The sequence below is a fragment of the Sinohyriopsis cumingii genome, chromosome 9, assembly GCF_028554795.1.
Source record: "Sinohyriopsis cumingii isolate HCF-2022 chromosome 9, ASM2855479v2, whole genome shotgun sequence".
Lineage (NCBI taxonomy): Eukaryota > Metazoa > Mollusca > Bivalvia > Unionida > Unionidae > Sinohyriopsis > Sinohyriopsis cumingii.
In genome coordinates this window covers 90,529,427-90,549,464 of record NC_142969.1, presented here as the reverse complement: position 1 = coordinate 90,549,464, position 20,038 = coordinate 90,529,427, and the positions used below count along the sequence as shown (strand labels likewise).

Here is a 20,038-nt window from a genome sequence, read left to right as displayed (position 1 = left end):
CTTGGCGCACCCATTGACAGGCATGTTGAAAGCCATGTAATTTCCAGATCTAATAATCTTAAGTAATTGACGTCTTTTACATCCCAACAATCTTACCAAAAAGTCACGTCTACATGTTAGAGGTGCGTGTCCGCAGGTGAGCTTACACACCGCCACCCCTCCAGAGCAATTAAATAGTCATTATAGAGCAATCAAGTGATGCAATATTCGAAGATCAGTAACCCACATAACTTTTGCCTGAATGATCATAGAGGTCGCAGAAGCCTAACATCGGTGTGATCTGTACGAAAGGTTCATGTGAGCAACAGATGCAAAGGACGTTGCTGGCATCACAATGGTACTGTATATTCTGGGCACTGGGGTGGGGTAGGTAGATCTCTTGCCATCAATCTTTGCAGTTCTTTTCGATATACTCTTGGATATAATAACACTGCGCCACGGTTTTCTCTCGGTAACCAGAGCTTTTGTTTGCCGGCGGTTGACGAAGGCCAGCATAAATGGTGAAATTCGCGTTCTGGCCAAAACATTTTTAAGGCACTACACGACAATGCCAACTCTCCGGAAGATTTCAAGCTCTCATAGAGTAAAAGTAATACAAGTAATGTATTTGCATTTACGCATCATAAATATAAAATGCTGCTTTACAATGTAATACTAATTTTGTTTAACCAAAATTGTTTGCATGTTTTCTATATCTTTTAAAACTCAAACTTCAACCCTAAACTTCTGTTGTATGTGATAGTTTAACAGTATGAGATGTATATTTGTGTGTATAGTGTGTACATATTCCTACCCTATTCTCCTCTTACACTCCACTTCTAGGGTTATGTGGATTACAAAAGGTTATACGGCTGGTAGTTTTATTTATAATGGAAACCTTTTGCATAGCCGTAATGTTATATATCCTTTAAGGCCGTAGAGCAACATTAATTTAAACCTATGGACCTCTTTAACATGGAATTCCCATTAGAAGTCATCGAAGTCCGGGGAGAGTTATGATATTAACTTTTACATGATACTTATTTGACCTATTGCCACAATGTTAACTTCCCATGGTCGCCAGAGTGACACATATTATTACTGTGATCACGGAACGGTAGAGTTCCGACATACGTTATGACGTAACATTGATTGTAATGGTATACTTTTGTTGTTGTTGTTGTTGTTGTTGTTGTGGGGTTTAACGCCATTTTTGCAGCACATGATAGGCTATACATGGCGGCCAGTATTATTGGTGGAGGAAGAACCAGAGAAAACCCCGGAAAGAACCACCGGGTATACTTTTGCATTTTGTATCTAAATATGAATAAAATAAAATTAAGTAATATTATTTCTTCTTTTTCTTTTTCTTCTTCTTCTTCTTCTTATTATTATAATTATTAGTTTTGCTCTAAATATCTCACCGTGTAGCATAAAGCCTAAAGAGGGTGGGCAACAGTGAATATCAAATACAAACAGGCCAAATATGTTCGTTCAGTGATGATGTAAACGATTCTTGTGGCAAACTACTTTACTAAAGATGATAAGTGAATCCTATTTTCTGTTGTTTGGACTTTATTTTTATGTATTTTTATGACAATGTTTTTATTACTTACATTTATCAACAGTTTAGGCATAATTAAAGATCTATCTATCTATCTATCTATGAAGAAATCGATTTTAAAAAAATGGAACTATAGCAAAGGTAAGGCAGGCAGATTACCTAAATTGGACTTCACCCTCGGGCCTTGCGTGTATCGTCATGAACGTGTTGACATACAGAGTGTCGTTAGGGACGTCAGTCCTCCTGTTCAATATGAAACTTCATTATTTATCGAACGTTTTACACACACCAAGAACAATATCAGTTATTGATGTGCGTATAAGCTTATAAAGTTCAATATCCTAACACTTTTCAATTGTATCAAGTATTTCTCGCTTCATATGTTTATTGTATATCGTTTGGAAATATTGGCTTGACAATGACAAATATATATTTCGTAAGTCTTGAGAGGTCACAGAGATAACTGAGTCAAATTATGTTTCGAAATCTACTGTTAATTTATCATTTAATGTTTTGATCGTTAAAAACGGCCGTTGTTTTACTGTGGTTATTTTAAGGAGGTTCTTTAATCTTTCATTTAATGTCATGAAGACATTGTTTAATTATAAGATATTGGTATCATATGTTTTGGTCTTTATGGGTACTTACACCAACCAACAAGTTTCGAATCAAGTATAAGTACGCTTATATTCTTTTTTTCTTTTTTAGGTATTCTTTATTGGGCAGATGTAGATGATTTCATTTAAGCAACGTCTCTGTCTCACAACTGCATTAATTTAACAAATGTTATTTCTTATCATTCAGAGCATATGTGAGTATCTCGTGCAAAAGGGATACAGTATTGTGCTTATATCAAGACATGGTGTAAAGGAATGTATATTGACTTCCGAAACATGTTCCACAGAAAGGTGCAAATTCGTTATCGATCGAACGGTGGAATATTTTGAGTAAACCAAACGTTATTCTATTGTCTTGAAAAGAGGTGATTAAACATTGCTTTGCCAGAAATAAAACATTCAACTGGTAAGTATCTAGTCAGTCCCTTTATTCTGATGCATCTTTGAAGCAGTGTCTTATGGGAGTCAGTGGCACATGCCAACGATGTATGTTACTTGTACCCGGCAGAGGATCGAGGTCTCAAAGAGTTATATAATGTAGCAAACTAAAGTAGATCTTTTACAATTTATAGTGTTACCATACTAAGTACTTAAATCTCTAAATTAGAAATAAAAAATCTCGGCCTGCCTCTCTTCCTCACTGTGTTCTGAAAAAAGGTTGTGTTGTTAGTGCACCCGAAAAAAATCTTATCAAAGAAAATTGTTTTGAAAATAGTTCATGCTTTTGTGTACGACACTGTGCTAAGAATTCTTCTAATTTCCTAACCATTCTGTCAGTACAGCAAGACATTACATCAACTATTTAAAGATTAATTACTATTAGGCATTTGTGTTCGCACAAGATATGTAGTTCATCATTACCTCTGACACACTTTCAGTGATTACGATTATTCTCTTGTAGAAGAAACTTCTGAGGTTCGTTTCCAATAATTTTTGCAAAGAGGGAAAGTATACGTATTTCAAAATAATCATATTAAAATATTGATTACACAATTGTCTACGTAGCATTGGATTGTATCTGGTCTGTGCATTGAATATTAAAACTATCATCTTTATAAAAAATTAAAACAACAGATAATCTTTTACATAGTGCGTGGTAACCTCAATATATACCTTTTTGGCAAACTGCGCCTCGCTTTTTGGCTAATAACTTGAGCAAGCTACTAAGTAATACCCCAATAATAAAAGAGCCTAGGCAAGCTCCAACTAATATCCAAGTGGTTCGTTCAGCCCGGTGATCTGTGAATTATAATTGAAAAGAGGTACAATTAATTTTCATAAATATGTTTTATGAAATTTATTTATGTTATATTTTGTTAAGAATATATATATATATATATAATATAATAGTGGAAAACAAGTATCTAACTAGCCTAAGCTCTTTCGACTCTTAACGAGTCTTTTTCAAAGGCAAATACGAAACCTAGACACGATAAACAAACAAAACAGAAAAACCGTTGTCTTTGCAAAACTTTACGTGACTATGACTTGTTGCGGATGCTGGAAGTTTTATTGTATTGGAGGTCAATATATATATATATATATATATATATATATATATATATATATATATATATATATATATATATATATATATATATATATATATATATATATATATATATATATATATATATATATATATATATATATATATCAGTCGCTCTCAAGTGTCATAGATCATCATCCAGTGTCTCACCAATTATACGCTGATGACACCCAAATATACAAATCTAGCCACCCAACTGAAGTTGATGCTACCATCCAAGGTGTAGAGATGTGCATTTCTGATGTGAAATCATGGATGACAGGTAATAAGCTGCAGATGAATGATGATAAAACTGAGGCCATTCTGATCACAACACAAAGACTGTCTCATTCAGATCCTTTACCTCAAACAATAAATATCAGCAACACCAACATTAAATTCACACAATCAGTACGAAACCCAGGTGTTATTCTGGACAGTACTCTCACATTGAACCAACATGTCATGAACATATGCAAGGCTGCATATCTTGAGCTGAGACGCATCAGCTCAGTTCGCAAATATCTTTCAGTTGATGCCACTAAAACACTTGTGTGTTCATTAGTACTTTCAAGACTGGCCTATTGTAACTAAATTATGTCTGGTTCATCTCAATATCTGCTCCAGAAACTTCAGAAAGTTCAAAACACAGCTGCTCGGATCATACTTAGAGTACCACGATCAGAGCACACCTCCCCGCTGCTCTGTACCCTATACTGGCTATCCATTCGATCCAGAATGAAACATAAAATTTGTTCTCTGTGCTACATTTCACTGTCGGATTCTAGTCCAACATACCTATCCGACCTCACCCATGTGTAGACACCAGCAAGATACCTACGCTCCTCTTCTGACAATCGTATACTCATTATTCTCACTATGAAAACAGAGTCATATGGACAGCATTATTTTGCATACCAGGGCCCAGCAACGTGGAATGAATTGCCCACTGAACTTAGACACAAAGACACAGTGATCACATTCTAGAGGGCTTTCAAAACTCACTTATTTCGACTGCAAGAACAAACTTAAAGATCTTAATAATGTTTCCTACCTTAAATATTCTCAGCATGTTTTTTTTAATGTTTTCTAATTTCATGGTGTTTGTTTTTGTAATCATATCATTATACGATTTTTGTTATCTTATAGGTGTTGTCTAATGTTGTAAAGCTCTTAGAGCTCTTAGAGCTTCTAAAGATTAGGCGCTATGCAAAGTCCTCATTATATTACATATTATATATATATATATATATATATATATATATATATATATATATATATATATATATATATATATATATATATATATATATATATATATATATATATATATATATATATATATATATATATATATATATATATATATATATATATATATATATATATATATATATATATATATATATATATATATATATATATATATATATATATATTGTTAATTGTTATATGGGAAACGCCATTTGTCATCACAATATATACTTTACATGGCGGCCAGTAATAATTGTGGAGGATGACATGGGGCTATTTCAGCTTGCATTCTCATTAGATTTCATTTTCATGCATTTTATTTTTTTCTCTCTAGGCGGATATAACTGTATGTATCCCTTAAATATGCTAGGAATGAAAACAATGACATAGTTCCAAGAAGTCAAGTGCAATACCAAGTTTGTATGATTCGCTTGATGGTGTTGGAAGAGAAACCACGTGGACGAAACAAACAGCACGTCATATTATCCTAATTAAGAGAATGACTAGTAAATATGAATAATAGTAAGGTTTGGAACAATAATGCCTTATGGAATTTTCATTCAAAAACATGTAAGATAAATATACTCCTTGTCACTTTACCTGCTTTACACAAGATATTTATAGGTTACTGCATTTGTATGGGAAAATATGTTGTTGTTGTTGTTGTTGGGTTTAACGCCATTTTCAGGACAAGATATGCTTTACATGGCGGCCAGTCTTAATGGTGGAGGAAGAACCCAGGAAACCCCCAGAAAGAACCACCGACTCACGAGAAGCTACTGGCAAGCTTTCTCACACACCAACATAGGCCAAGCCCGTGAATCGAACCCACGCAGACAGAGGTGAGATGGCAGTGACCCGGAACGGCGAGCGCTTTAGACCACTCGGCTACTCGGGGCCCCGGGAAAATATGAACGAGATTTTTGGATGGAATACTGCACGACCTTGGGAGTGCAGTATATCCATCCGACAAAACGAGTTCATATTTTCCCACACAAATAAAGTAACCTTTTTATTATATGCTCATTTTCTTATTCTACCTAAGGCTTAATTATATAAACAAAATACACTACAAGAAACAACGTAAATGAATGTATTTCGGATTTGCAGAACTAAGAAAGTACAGTTTGAGGAAATTCAGAATGTAAAACTGTAAGCATATTTTTTGCCATTCTCATTACCAGCTAAATGTGATGGTTTATACCTTTATAGCTTGCATGTTATTTGTAGGTACCAAGCAATTTTATGAAATCTGGTGTCGATCACAAAATCTGAAACATTGTATCAAAAAAGATAACGCAGAATGTAGCAAAGCAGCTGGTATGTGGCAGTCCAGGAAACATCTGCTTTAGTTCATTCAGAAACAAATTTAATCAACCAAAACTTATTATACCATCTATGCCAATGTACAAGATTTGTTTACAATGTAGTTCCTAATACACAATTGGGCACACGTGTCCTGCGCTTGGGTGCAATATGAATATGTGCAAAATCGTAAAATTATGAATGATTCTGATAATGTAAAGTTAACGGAGAAAAAAAAAATGAGCATATAATAATTATAGGTTACTGCATTTGTATGGATAAATATGAGTTTTTAGAATGGAACGGCGATTCGAACCCACACAAACAGAGGTGAGATGGCAGTGACCCGTAACGGTGAGAGTTTTAGACCACTCGGCCACTCGGGGCCCTGGGAAAATATGAACGAGATTTTCGAATGGAAATACTGCATGACATTTGGGAGTGCTGTATATCCATCCGACAAAACGAGTTCATATATTCCCATACAAATGCAGTAACCTTTTTATTATATGCTAAAACAAATTATTCTACCTAAAGCTTAGTTATATTAACAAAATACACTACACGAAACATAGTTACTGAATGTATGCCGCATTCCAAACTAAATACACAAGCGCATTTTGAGGAAATTCAGGATGTAAAGCTGTAAGCATATTTTTTTGCCATTCTTATCACCAGCTAAAGAAGACAGTATAAGACTTGGAACTTGTAATTTATTTGTATGGACCCTTTCTTGCGTCTGTCGTATACTGTAGCTAGCCTAAATTCGAAACATTGTATCAACAAATTTAACGCGGAATGTGCCAATGCAGCTGGTATGTGGCAGTCCACGAAACGTCTGTTTTAGTTCATTCAGAAACAAAGTTAAACAACCACAACGTAAAGCGCCTCTTACGCGAGTGTACATGATTCGTTTACAAATCAAAAGTGCTGGCGTCTGCGTCCATTGTTTGTTTACAATAGAAAGTAGTTCCTTATGCACGTGAATGCTACATGTGTATTAGCGCGCGAGTTCAATATCGGGTAATACTGAACGATTCTGACAATGTAAAGTTAACGGAGAGAAAAAAAATGAGCATGTAATAAATTTCATTTTTGCATTACAATTACTTTGATCTAACAATATCTCTGTTTATATGTCGCTACACCGGAGACATATATGAATGATGCTGTAACGAGAAATTTCGAACGTTCAGTTACTGGTGCGAAACTTTATGTCAAAGTCGCATTGATGGGTTATCCCTCAGAAGTTTAATAAAAATACCGCATACGTTATGTTTATAATGCATGATATTGCTTGGCATAGAAATCGCTAACAGTTACGCACTAGTCTTTGTGTACTTTGCACTGATCTCTCTTCGAGAACGTTAAATTTGTTTGTGTGGAATACATATTATTCAGCTTGGCGTGTAAATTGAGTTTAGATTTTTGTTGCCACGAAGTATCTTAAGTTATTTTCATAACAGGTACCATTTTAGTTTATTTCAAAAGCTCATGGGTTAAGGCATGGTTACCCATATTATCCTTGTCTCTTGCTGACACTGCTGTAGTGACACGAGATGCCGATACAATGAAAGGCTGACTTTCAATTGACTGTAAACCATCTTCGTGGGCGGTGCAGAATATTGAGAGGTTATCATTCCTTCCCAGTGCACAGGCATCCATACATAAGGTCAGTATCGGTCCACTCAACCTTAAACAAGGCTGAAGTTCAGTCAGATTGTATCCACTTAGTCTCCAAGTAAATGAGAGCTGTTTCCTTGTAAACATGGGCTGAGTGTTAGATTCAGAAGCGCAATACAGTTCATACGGACCCAATTGTGACTCAGCCTCTTGGCTTCGTAATAAAATTACCGGCTGTGTGGGATAATCTGCAACGAAAATTGCTATGTATTGTACAGTTCTTTTAGTACAAGGAGGAAATTAAATCAACTCGTTACAACGATTACGTTCATTGTTCATTTCTAGCCACTCCGTTGAATTTACGAATCTTTTGTTCTAAAACATCATATCATAAATGCCTCTGTTACCATTGTGTATAAAGAAGAACATGAAGTCAATAAGATAATATGATTTGCTTACACTGTTATAGTAATTACTTTAAAAACCTAATTACATGTAAATATCTACATTTAAAACCCATTTTCGTCAGGCTTCAATGCATGCGTACCATCTTCTGAAGTACCCACTGTAAAGGCAAAATTCCAAGAAATTTCAAGAACATTGTAAAAGCAATATACGAAAGAAATATGCAAGTTTTGTACTGGGAAATTTAATGACTGATACGAAAACTGAATACAGATTAAGTAAAAAACTGACAACGTTCGCTCCTAATAATATTTGTCAGAACCTGAATATTCCATTGTAATTCAAGTCCTTATTACTATATTTATTTTTTTACAGTAATTTAGGCTGAACAATCTATCCGTCTGATTTACATCGTATTATGTACTTTTAACGAATTCACCATTTTTAACTCCCGTACTTAAAAAGAAGAAGAAGAAAAAAACATAACGTATCGGCATGGTAAGCTTATCTGTCGTAGTGCCGTTTATATCAGTCACGGGTTGATTACCCAGTAATTGTATGAGCCAAGGGGTCTAAAAGCAGTTAGTAATGGGGAAAGAGAGAACAACAATCCATACTCTACCCGTTATTTTAATAATGAATGCAGTTGATCTCATCCAAAACCTATCACCAATCAAGTAGTAGATTCCCGCATCTGAAATATCCACATCCAGAAGCACGAAGTTTAGATAAGTTTCACCGTCATTAATAATTATCCTTATCCTTCTTTTCCATTCGTCGTCTATAATTATCCCTTCTTCAACTTTTGTTAAAAGAACCTTTCCGTCGATAGTTTTCAAATATGTTCCTGGCCAAAAGAGATGCATCCATACGGAGAAATTGCATCCTTGTTGAACGATACATTTGAATGTCGTTTCCGAGTTTTGGAATTCCGATAGGTATGCATTACCTGTAAGATGAACATAGACACTTATGTTATGAATATATGCACATATTTTATTATTCAGGAAAATCAAGGAGTTGAGAGAAGCACGGTCTAGTTATAGATTATGAATATCAGATTTGACATTGTTTTACCTATCATGTCTCTCTCTTAATCCTTACAGTAGCTATATGGGGCGCATGGGGGGTCTATGCAACATACCATTGACATTGGCGGGAAAAATTGTATGGTCAGTGGGAACTTTACATGGGAATGGCTCTTGGGAGTGAAAGGAAATTTAACATTGGAATGGCACTTGGGGGTGACATGGAATTTAACATGGGAATGGCACTTGAGGGTCAGTGAGAATTTAACATGGGAATGGCACTTGTGGGTCAATGAGAATTTAACAAGGGAATCACACTTGGGGGTCATTGGGAATTTAAAATGGGCGATGTCATAGCATTTATAGGGACATGTCTTTATATGGTCATAAGGGTTTTATAGGGACAAACAAAACTTAGTCATACTCGAACAAACAAACACAAGCTTTTACAATATGAAGACAAAATACTTTTTGGCAGTGAGTATAGCTTTTCTAGGCGATTGAGTGGCCCTGATAAGGGCCGTTGAGTTCCTCTTATATTTTTTCCAGTTCTTCCACCACTTTCTGACGTTTTGGTGGATATATATCTTCTTCTTCTTTCATTCCTCTGGTATCCAGTCTGATTGCTCCATCCTTCTAAACCTTTCTTGGACAATCATCCAATTTTCATTCAGCTTGGCAAAGTCATCCTTTTTGTTCTTATTCTCTTATTTCTTCCTCTCCTTTGCCCAGGTAGCTCTGATCTTGTCCACGTCCTCTTCCATGACTTTTCGGGCCATCTCATCTTTTGTAAAATTAATTTAACCCATTTCACACTCATTATTGATGAGTAATCAACTTCACTTTTGACTGTTTTCGAAGAGTCTTGTAAATATTGATCTATTTTTAGTCGTGTTAGGCACATGTGATGGCGGATATGAGCCGTTAATATAAAATGGACATATATTTATGCCAGGATGATTTCTTTTAGTTTGGTCAAATTTTAGTAACAAGTTTGTTTTGTAGAAGACGTCCATTAAAGGTGCTTTTATTTTAGTAATCGCGACCACGCTTAAAGGCAAATCAGCGCGATTTGTACAGGATTGGAAGGCCTTTTTGCCAGCATACTTGATGCCAAATGTGGTAAATGTTTGTTCATCTGTTTTGAAGAAGTAGTCGTTTGAATGTTTTTTGTTCTGCTTTATATCTAGCAACTACACATGTTGTATTAACAAACATAATTTGTACCAAATGGAAGGGCGATATGCCAGGTTGTTTTCACTCACATTTGGTCGATTTCTGCTCAGCTACTTTATACAAATCATGCAACAAATTTTACATTGTCATTACTGTCGGCCATAGTTTATGGCATATATGCATCTTCTATAAAACATTAAAATATCTTCAGGAGAATAGGTCATTGAAAGGGGATTTTGTATTCAGTAACCTTTGGTATATTTAATGCCGGATTGGCATAATATTTATAAATTTGAAATGACATCTTCATAAAAAGATCTGTAATAATTTTTGTTGAAATAATTCCAGTTTTTTGTTTTGTTTTTTAAGAAGCTGAAAATTACAATTGTTGACAGACGACCCACGAAGCATGACGGATAAGTTAACAGTGACGATAAAGGTATGTCCTAAATGCAAGACAGAAAAAATTATCTGAGTTGTAAACAACTATCCCTTAATGAAAAGACTGTCAGAAGGATTACTAATAGTGGAAGAAGTAACAAAAGATAATATGACAAAAGTATAACAAACAGTGGCACATAGAAAATATGGCATACAAGAATAAAAGCTTGAAACAAATATAACACAGTGATGAAAATTGCAGATCAATTCAAATAAAGAGAAAACAGAATTGTAAATGCACTAGGGGACATAAAAACAGATACCGCAAGAAACATTTAGTTGCACTATTGATTAGTTTTATCAGAGAAGGTTAAATTGCACTAAACCAGAAGATGTCAGTGACAGTAACCGTTATTTTCATCATTTTGTCTCATGCGTATACTTCGCTTTGTCTGATCCTGATCAACACCGAAGATGTTTTATGTACTAATGCACTAGATATATGATACCAAGTGAAAAAAGAGCTCCACATAATAAAATTACATCAAAGAAATATATATATATATATATATATATATATATATATATATATATATATATATATATATATATATATATATATATATATATATATATATACATGAGCACAATAACAGTGTCAAATTATTTAAGATTGCAAACTTCACCACTGAGGAAATTTCGAATATCATTGATTGGTCTGTTTTATCTCTTCTTTTGTCTAATCTATTTGTCACCATCATACGATTTCGTTACACGATACACAGCTACCCATATGAAAGCTATCGAAGAATATTTGGCTAAAGATAAAAATGCATAAACAACAAACAAAAATAAATATATCAACAACAAACAGCAAGAAAAAACTGTATTTATCTAGCATTTTGTCAATATCTCAGATTGATGATTTTTCCTTTTCTTTTTTCAAAATGACATTAACACCGCGGAGTGAAGTAAATCTGATATGTTTAAATGGTATCAAACAGGTAATCAATTCACACAAAGATAATCCCAATTTAAGTGACAAAAAGCTAGTGTATAAAAGCATTACCTCTGAGGCATTTGTTACTATTTGATGCCATTCATTCGTCTTTTAATTTATTTTGCAATCTAATTTGTCGATCGGAGGAAATTTGCGAATCAGTTATGTTTCCATGTAAAATACAACGTCTGAACCTGATTAGTAACTTTTAGCAGCTCTGTCATTCCTGAAAAGTTCATATGTCTTCCAGGTTTGTTTCTTTTCTAATTTTTCGGATCCCATTTCATTTAAATATTTACCAGTTATCTCTTACAATTGATATGCTAAACTCATCATTGCTTTCTGACAGTCAGGAAAAACGGAGTTTTAGATATAGTTCTCTTCTATATATCCCAGTTCTTCTAAATTTAAATAACCCATTATTACTAATATTGGTGATATGTTGGATTAAGCAATAGACAATCTTGTCTCTGAATATGCGACAATAGATGCGCAAGATAAAATAAAGTCGACGATAATGTAAATCTTGCTAATCGCTTTAAAGAACAAAGTATAATACGCTTTGATGATGTTATCACACCGACAACTTTGATGATTTCATGTTCACAACGTTAATAAGAAGGACATACTGCAACGTCTTGGTGTTGTTGTTGTTGTTGAGTTTAATTATAGTGGCGTGCGCACAATTGTGCATGTGCCACTTTTTTCTGACTGCACCGCAGCCTGCTAGTTGTTCCTGGGGAAGGGAATGGTGCCACCTCCCCCAGGCTTTAATGGATTCAAGGAATGCTGATAGTTTGGCCTCAGTCTGTGGGTCTATAAACGTCCCTTACAGTTGAATGGTTGGCTGTCATTAGTGGGAAGGAGAGCTCGGGAACGGCCCTGCTTGCTTTACATCGCTGGTTTCTTGTTGCATTTGCCTGGTATTTCTTGCGATTTTTTTTCTTCGATTTTTTTTTTTCTTCAAAATGTTCTAAAAGGATGGGGGTATGTTCTATGCTGTTTATAGAAGTACTTAGTAGAAATCATGTAGGAAGAGAGATTTTCAAGGTTATTATGGTATTACTAGTCGAGGTGTTTAGGGTGTGCTTCCTACGTTATGTTATTTAAAAGGTTTCAGATATTGCCTCTTTAAGTTATTTATTAATTAATGTTTTTAGGGATTGAATGTTATTTATACTTTATTTAGCAAGAGACCGGAGTCCTAGCCGATTACACGGTTCGTTAAGGACATCTAAGACATCCGATTTTGCGGTTTCCTTAGTGTTTTTTTTTATAGGTGCTTCGTAAGTGAATTATTTATTAATACTTTTATAAAATTCAATGATATATTATGGGTTTTTATGTGGTGGTTTCTAAATTTATTTAGCTAGTTACTGGGTATTTTGGTTTTGTGGGGATAGTAATTATATTTTGTTTCTAAGTCCTGCTGAGTCTATGAATTGATTTATATTTGTATATGCTGATTGTTTATTTTTATTAGAGTCCATAAGTAACTCTGCGTATGTGTGTGGTGATCCAATCTCTATTTGGTTTTTGATAAATATTTTCCGAGCGGGGTGATATTTTGGGCATATATTGAATACGTGGTGTAGATCTTCGGTGGTGTGGCAGTTAAAGCAGTTAATAGTTGCTGGTCTGGGTCCTATAAATCTTCCAAAACTGCTTGCTAGTTTAGTTTTTCCAGTTATTATCCTGTTTATGGTTTTCTGTTTTAAATAGGTACCCTTAGGTAGCTGTACGTTCCTATCTACGTTTTTTTTTGGGTTTCATGGGGCTTTTTACCTTTTGTGGAGGAGTTCCAAAAATCTTACCATGTTTGGTCTATATATGTTTGTGCGAAGCTTATTGCTTCTGTAGAGCTATAGTTAAGCTTGATAGAGTTTTGATCTCCTAGTTTGGTTTTTGCAACTTTGTCTGCTATTTTGTTGCCAGAGATTCCAATGTGCGACGGTATCCACATGAGGTCGATTAATTTATGTGCTGTGGTGATATCGTCGATTAATTGGCATGCTCTGTCGAGGAATTGTTCCCTAGAGTGTATATTGCGATTTTGGATCGATCTGATAACGCTTAGGGAATCGCTTATAATGACTGCTTTAGGCATTTGGTTGTCTTTGATCCATTGTAGTGATTCAAGTATAGCCCAGAATTCAGTGGTGTAAATGGAGCAAAAGTCAGATAATCTGGATCCCATTTGTATATTGAATTCAGGGATGACTATTTCTGCTGCTGTTCTTGGTGGGTTGTTTGTTTTTGATCCATCGGTATATATTTTAACATAGTCCGGGTATTTTTGGTTGATTTCGTTTACCAGTACAGGTTTTAGTAAGTTTTCTTGTCCTTCTTTATTGCCTAATTTGGTAGCTTCAATGTTAATCCTTGGTGGTTTTTGTAACCATGGTGATTTGTTCTGGTCTGTATTGTTTGTTACCTGTTTTTTTAGTAGAGGTATCTTTTCTCTTAGTTCAAGGATTACTTTGCCACTTGGTGTGGTGGGTATGATTTTGGGTTTGAAGACAACTTTACACTTATTTATAGCTATTTTGGTGGGATGGTTGTCTGGGTGGGTATCTAACCGAATGGAGTATCGGAGGAGCAGTTCTTGCCTACGTAATTTTAAGGGTAGTTCTCCTGTTAGTGTTTGTAGTTCTTCTAATGATGTTGAAGGGAGTGTTCCTGTGCATAATAGTAAGGCTTTTCTCTGGATAGTGTCAAGTTTTTGTAGTACAGGTTGCTTAGTCGAGTTATATGCTTGGCAACCGTAATCCAGTTCTGATCAAATTATGGTTTTATATATCGTGAGAAGCGTTTCCTGATTGGATCCTCAGTCAGTCCCTGTGATGTTACTGAGTAAATTGAGATCTTTGTTACAATTCTGGGTGAGTTGTTCAATGTGCTGTTTCCATGTGAGGTGGTTGTCAAAGAACATTCCTAGGAATTTTGCTACTGTTACGTATCTGATTAATTGATTTTGTATATAGAAGTTTGGATAGACGAGGTTGTTATTTCGTTTGGGGGTGAATATGATTGCCACAGTTTCTTCATGAGATATTTTGAAACCCCATTTGTCCGCCTATCTCCCTATGTTGTCTAGGCTCTGCTGGATTTCTTTAACTACTGTGTTATTGACATGATTTCCATTCCTCCATATGCCACTATCATTCTGCAAATTGTGACAAATTTATTTTTGCGGAGGCTGCATTGAGGTCAAGGTCGTTTACCATTAGGTTAAATAGTAAGGGACTTATTACACTGCCTTGTGGTGTTCCATTTTCAAGTCAAAATTCTTCCGAATAGGTGTTGCCTATTCTTGTGGTAATTTTCCGGCCTGTGAAGAAATCGCCAATCCAGTTGAACAAGCGTCCATTTATTCCAAATTGGTTTAATTTGGCCATTAGTCCATTGGTACATACTAGGTCGAACGCTTTTTCTAGGTCTAAAAAAACCGCTATGAGGTTGCGATCGGTTTTCCTATGTGCGTTAAAAGCGAGTTTGATGTCTGTTTCCAGTCTGAGAAGTTGGTCAGTGTTGGACCGTTTGTTCCGAAAGCCACATTGATTTATGGAGAGTAGGTTATTGGTTTCTATTTGGTGTTTTAACCTATTTGCGATTATTGTCTCCATTATTTTGCAAATATTGTTTGTAAGGGAGATGGGTCGGTACGAATTCATGTTGAGATCCTTACCTAGCTTGGGGATTGGTATTACTATGGCCTGTTTCCATTTGGTGGGTAGTTGGCCTTTATCCCATATCCTATTAAAGAGTTTGATTATGGCTATTGTTATATCGATAAGTAGTTTTTTTTGTAGATAATGTAACCTAACTGATCCTTACCAGGGGATATTTCGTTTTTGGATCGTAGGGCTATCTTCCGCTCATGTACTGTGATGTCGCTATTTAGGTGAGATTCTTTTGTTCCTTGGTTTTGAAACATTTGAGGTTGGATTCCCTCCATTAGTTTTTTGTGTTCTTGAAAGTTTCTGGTGTGATTATTGTTGCTACTCATGTTCGAAAAATGCTTCGCTAGGAGGTCTGCCTTATCTTTATTTGTTATGGCATTTTTAATTTTTGGGGCTGAGGTAGTTGCTTTCCCTTTTATGGCCTTTATCTTGTCCCATATTTGTTTTGAGTTTGATTTTAGACTCAGTTTAGAGCAAAAGGTTTGCCATAGAATAATTTTAGCAGTTTTTATAGTTTGTTTTAGTGCTTTTTCTTTATCTTTGTATTGCTGGAAGTAGATATAAATTTTGGTGCGTTTATATTTATTTAAGGCCATTTTTTGTCTCTATGTGCTATAGTGCACTGTTTAGTCCACCATGGTACAGGGTTTTTATTTTGGATATTAGTTGTCTTTGGGATGCATCGGTTAGCTGCTTCTATAATTGTGTCTGTTATGTTATCATAATACATGTCAATATTTGGGCTTTCTAAGTTATCTGGATTTACTCTAGCTAGTAATAACTGGAATTGGTCCTAGTCTGCCTGTTGGTACCTCCATTTAGGTGGGGTTTCGTTTGGAATGTGTTGAGTTTTTGTTTGAATATAAATTGTGATGGGAAAATGGTCACTTCCTAACGTATCTTCTTGATCCACCCACCAATTTGTTATTTGAGCCAATTTTGGGGTAGTGATGGTTAGGTCTATTGCTGAGAGAGTGCCATCCTCAGGGTTTAATCTAGTGTTCGATCCGTCATTTAAGATGACCAGATTGTTCTCAGTTATCCATTTTTCAACCATTTTCCCTCTTTGATCTTTCTTTTTACCTCCCCATAATTCACTGTGTGCGTTGAAGTCGCCACAGATCATTAGACTGTTGTTGTTATTAGTGATTGCCTTTAGTGAGATTAGGTTGGTAGGGCAGAAGGTACCCCCTGGGTCGTATGCATTTATTATTTGAATGTTTGCGGTTCCTATATTTATCATTACTGACATTATTTCGATGCTATTATTGATGTTTAGGTTAGGGGATACTTCTATTATTTCATAGTAGATTGGTGTATCTATTAAAAAAATTGCTAGTCCCCCCCACTTTCTGTCCCATGGGTCTATTTTTAAAGAATCCCTGGGTATAGCCTTGTAGTTTGGGCAGGCGTTTGTGTTCTTGTGTTATGAAGGTTTCCTGAAAGCAGATTACGTCTGGTTTTACGGCCGTATTATTCAGTTTGTTCTGTAGTTAGGTTTTAAAGATTCCTCTGCAGTTCCATTACCAGATGGTGATTTTATTATTTTTTGTACTATTCATTTTTGACGTTGTCTTTATCTGTTAGTCTTGTGGTCCAATCAGCTAGTATGGTGAAAATAGTTTGAGGGTTCTCATTATGCTACTGAGATCTTGCATTAGGGTTCCTGTTGTTAGGTTCATTACTTCCTGTATTAATTCTGTGTTGGAGTGTGTGTTAGGTTTGGGGATGTTTGGGGTGACAGTTTTGTTTGTATCTGGAGTGTTATCAGGGTGGTTATGGTTTGTTACAATGTGGGTTGTAGTTTTTGGTTCTTTTGTTTAATGATTCGGGGGTATGTTTTGTGGTGCAGTTTCCCTTCTGATTCTGCGTGGAGAGTTTTGGTGCTCATTGATTGTTTCAGAGGTAGATTTTGGTGTGTTGGGGTTGTTTTTTTGACAGATAATGTTTTTGGCAGAATGGTAGGTGAGGTGTTTTTCGTTCATTAAGTCCACTATTTGTTTCTCTTTTATTGCAAATCTGCATTGTGTCGATCTAGGATAATGATTTTCTTTACAGTTAACTCATTTGGTTTAGTTGTGTGGCATTCTCCTTTGTGTTGACCTCCGCAGTACTTACATCTGGGTTTGAATCTACATCTGAGGGCATAGTGTCCCCAGTGCAGGCATTTGGTGCAAAATCATGGCCTATTTATGTAGTTTTCCAGCAACACGTCGACCCATTTTCGGGTTTTCTTTTCCATAAAATACTTTATTTTTTTTTATTTAATTTTCTCTTAAACCTTTCTTCTAACGATTCTTTTATCTAAGTAAATTGAAAAGTATTAAATGTTATTCTTATCGAAGAAACCTTTAACGTTTCTTTTTTGTATAAAATCTTTCCTATCATCAAGCTGTACCTTTTGAGGTTTTGTTTTCAAAGATTTCTTTATATACATCATGTGTGTAACTTCTCTTGTTTTCCCCTTATACTTTTCTCACGTGTATCTTGAAGAAACATCAATGACAAAATATATCTATATATTTAACCATGTTTTTAATATGCTTGCATTTCAGTAATTTCATCCGGTCACTGGTCATCCTCGTGACTAATATCGTCTCTACTCTTATTGAACTATGTTTCTTCCTGATTGTGCAACATGTACGTAGATTACACAGTTAAGTATGTTTTAATTCGACGTGTTCATTTTCATTTTTCCGCTGGATTTGTTCTGACAGCTGATTGATATGTGCCTAAAAAGCTGTACTTTCAGGATTGTAGGAAAAATATCTTAAATAATCATCTCATTTACCTTTCCTTATGTGGATTTGTACCTTTAGTACATCATTTTCAAAAAATTTTTAAAAAAAAAATTAAATAAAATATTTTCTACGAATGATTTATTGTCGTTATGTTTTATTACGAAGTGCAAATGACACTTCCTTGCAACAGGTAATTTTTGGGCCACGATTACCAACTTTTCTTCAAGTCTTTTAAACGTATGAAAACTTTTGGATTCATCTCGAACTGGGCAATTTCTGTAGTAGATTAAAAACATAGCTACTTCACATATCGAGTCTTGTTTTAAATCTCTCTTTGCACTCCATAAATTCTATATATGTCTTTGCTGAGTCCTTTTCTTTTAGGCCATATAGCAAGATCTTCAAGTTATACTGTGTCTTAAGCTGAATATGTGTGTATTTACTCACTTCCAGTACGTAATTTATTCGTTCAACATATTTTAACCATCATCTTAGCGATATCATCATTATTAAATCAGCATATTTTCTACAGCAACATTCTGATGTTTAAATTAAATAATAAACAGTTGTATTATCTTATACAGTATATTTTATTTTACAGCACAACTATATTATTTATATCACATACAAATACATATATATGCACTTTGAATGGAGTTACGATATGCTCCGGGCAACTATGTATTGACCGAATGAATGAACTCCTTACATCCCTGCGAGTGTGTCCGCTAAAAAATGAAGTTCTGCGATTTTTCTTATTGTTCACAATCACATATGCAAATTGATAAGTTGATTGTTTTCTTTTCTTTTTGAGTTTCTATTTTTATTCACATTTATTAAGTCAATATAAGACACACTAATGATTTAAGCATGAACTATGGTTTTTATGAAGAAGGTAGTATACTACAAACACGGTTAGCCTCTTGTACATTGAACCCGAACTGTCAGGCATTGACGTACTTGTGTATGGAAATTTAGCATGGAATAGGTAATTAGAATATTTTAATACTTTGACAGTTCATCTAAGTCGTTATTCAGCTTTAATTAACATTTCTAAAGTCTATAAAACTCTCTCTCTCTCTCTCTCTCTCTCTCTCTCTCTGTGTGGACGGCTTTACTAAACTTTACCATCATTCATAGCCCAGATACATCATCGTATGACACAAGTGACAATCCCCAACACTCATATCTTCATGGATTCTCGCCCGTATCTAGCTACGATAATCCAGAGAGAGAGAGAGAGAGAGAGAACCATTTCAACATTTTTATCTTTAAAAATTAACAATCGATTTTTAGAACATTGCAATACATTTAAGAAACAACAAAGCATTAAATACGCCACAGTATGTGTGCCTCGTAACCGACAAATATAACATGTAGGCCTAGCGTCGACTGACCATTGCAGCTTTATTAATATTATGAACACTGCAGATAGATCCCAAGAAAAGCGTAAAAATAACGTTACGACGAACCAAATTACTGTAGATTACTTGGCACAAGTTCAGTTTTAATGTTTTCTACCAGCGCAATATGTTTTTCTCTCTCACTCCAGATTTTTTGCTTATTTTGTCCCTAAGGCACGAAAGGGCAGAGGGGAATGGAAAAAAGAAAAGATTCCGATGAGTTTGTGCACTATTTTAATTTAATTTAGAAAACATAGACTATTGATACATTTCATCGTTATTTGCATATGTCATTTATGATAAATGAATGAAAATAAATTCATCATTGATCTATTGGCCTGCAGCTGAAAG

At 34.9% G+C, this 20,038-nt stretch overlaps 1 protein-coding gene across 1 annotated transcript in view; it reads right to left on the bottom strand.

Annotated features, from left to right (window-relative positions):
* Positions 1 to 2,763: 2,763 nt before the first annotated feature.
* LOC149792222 (uncharacterized) overlaps positions 2,764 to 20,038 on the bottom strand; it is a 50,517-nt gene continuing 33,242 nt past the window's right edge. The window contains exons 4-6 of the mRNA XM_089969545.1: positions 7,762 to 8,118; positions 3,274 to 3,399; positions 2,764 to 2,807 (exon numbers count right to left, since the gene is read on the bottom strand). Coding sequence (XP_089825671.1) covers positions 2,764 to 2,807; positions 3,274 to 3,399; positions 7,762 to 8,118 — 527 coding nt within the window. The remainder of the gene's footprint in view (positions 2,808 to 3,273; positions 3,400 to 7,761; positions 8,119 to 20,038) is intronic.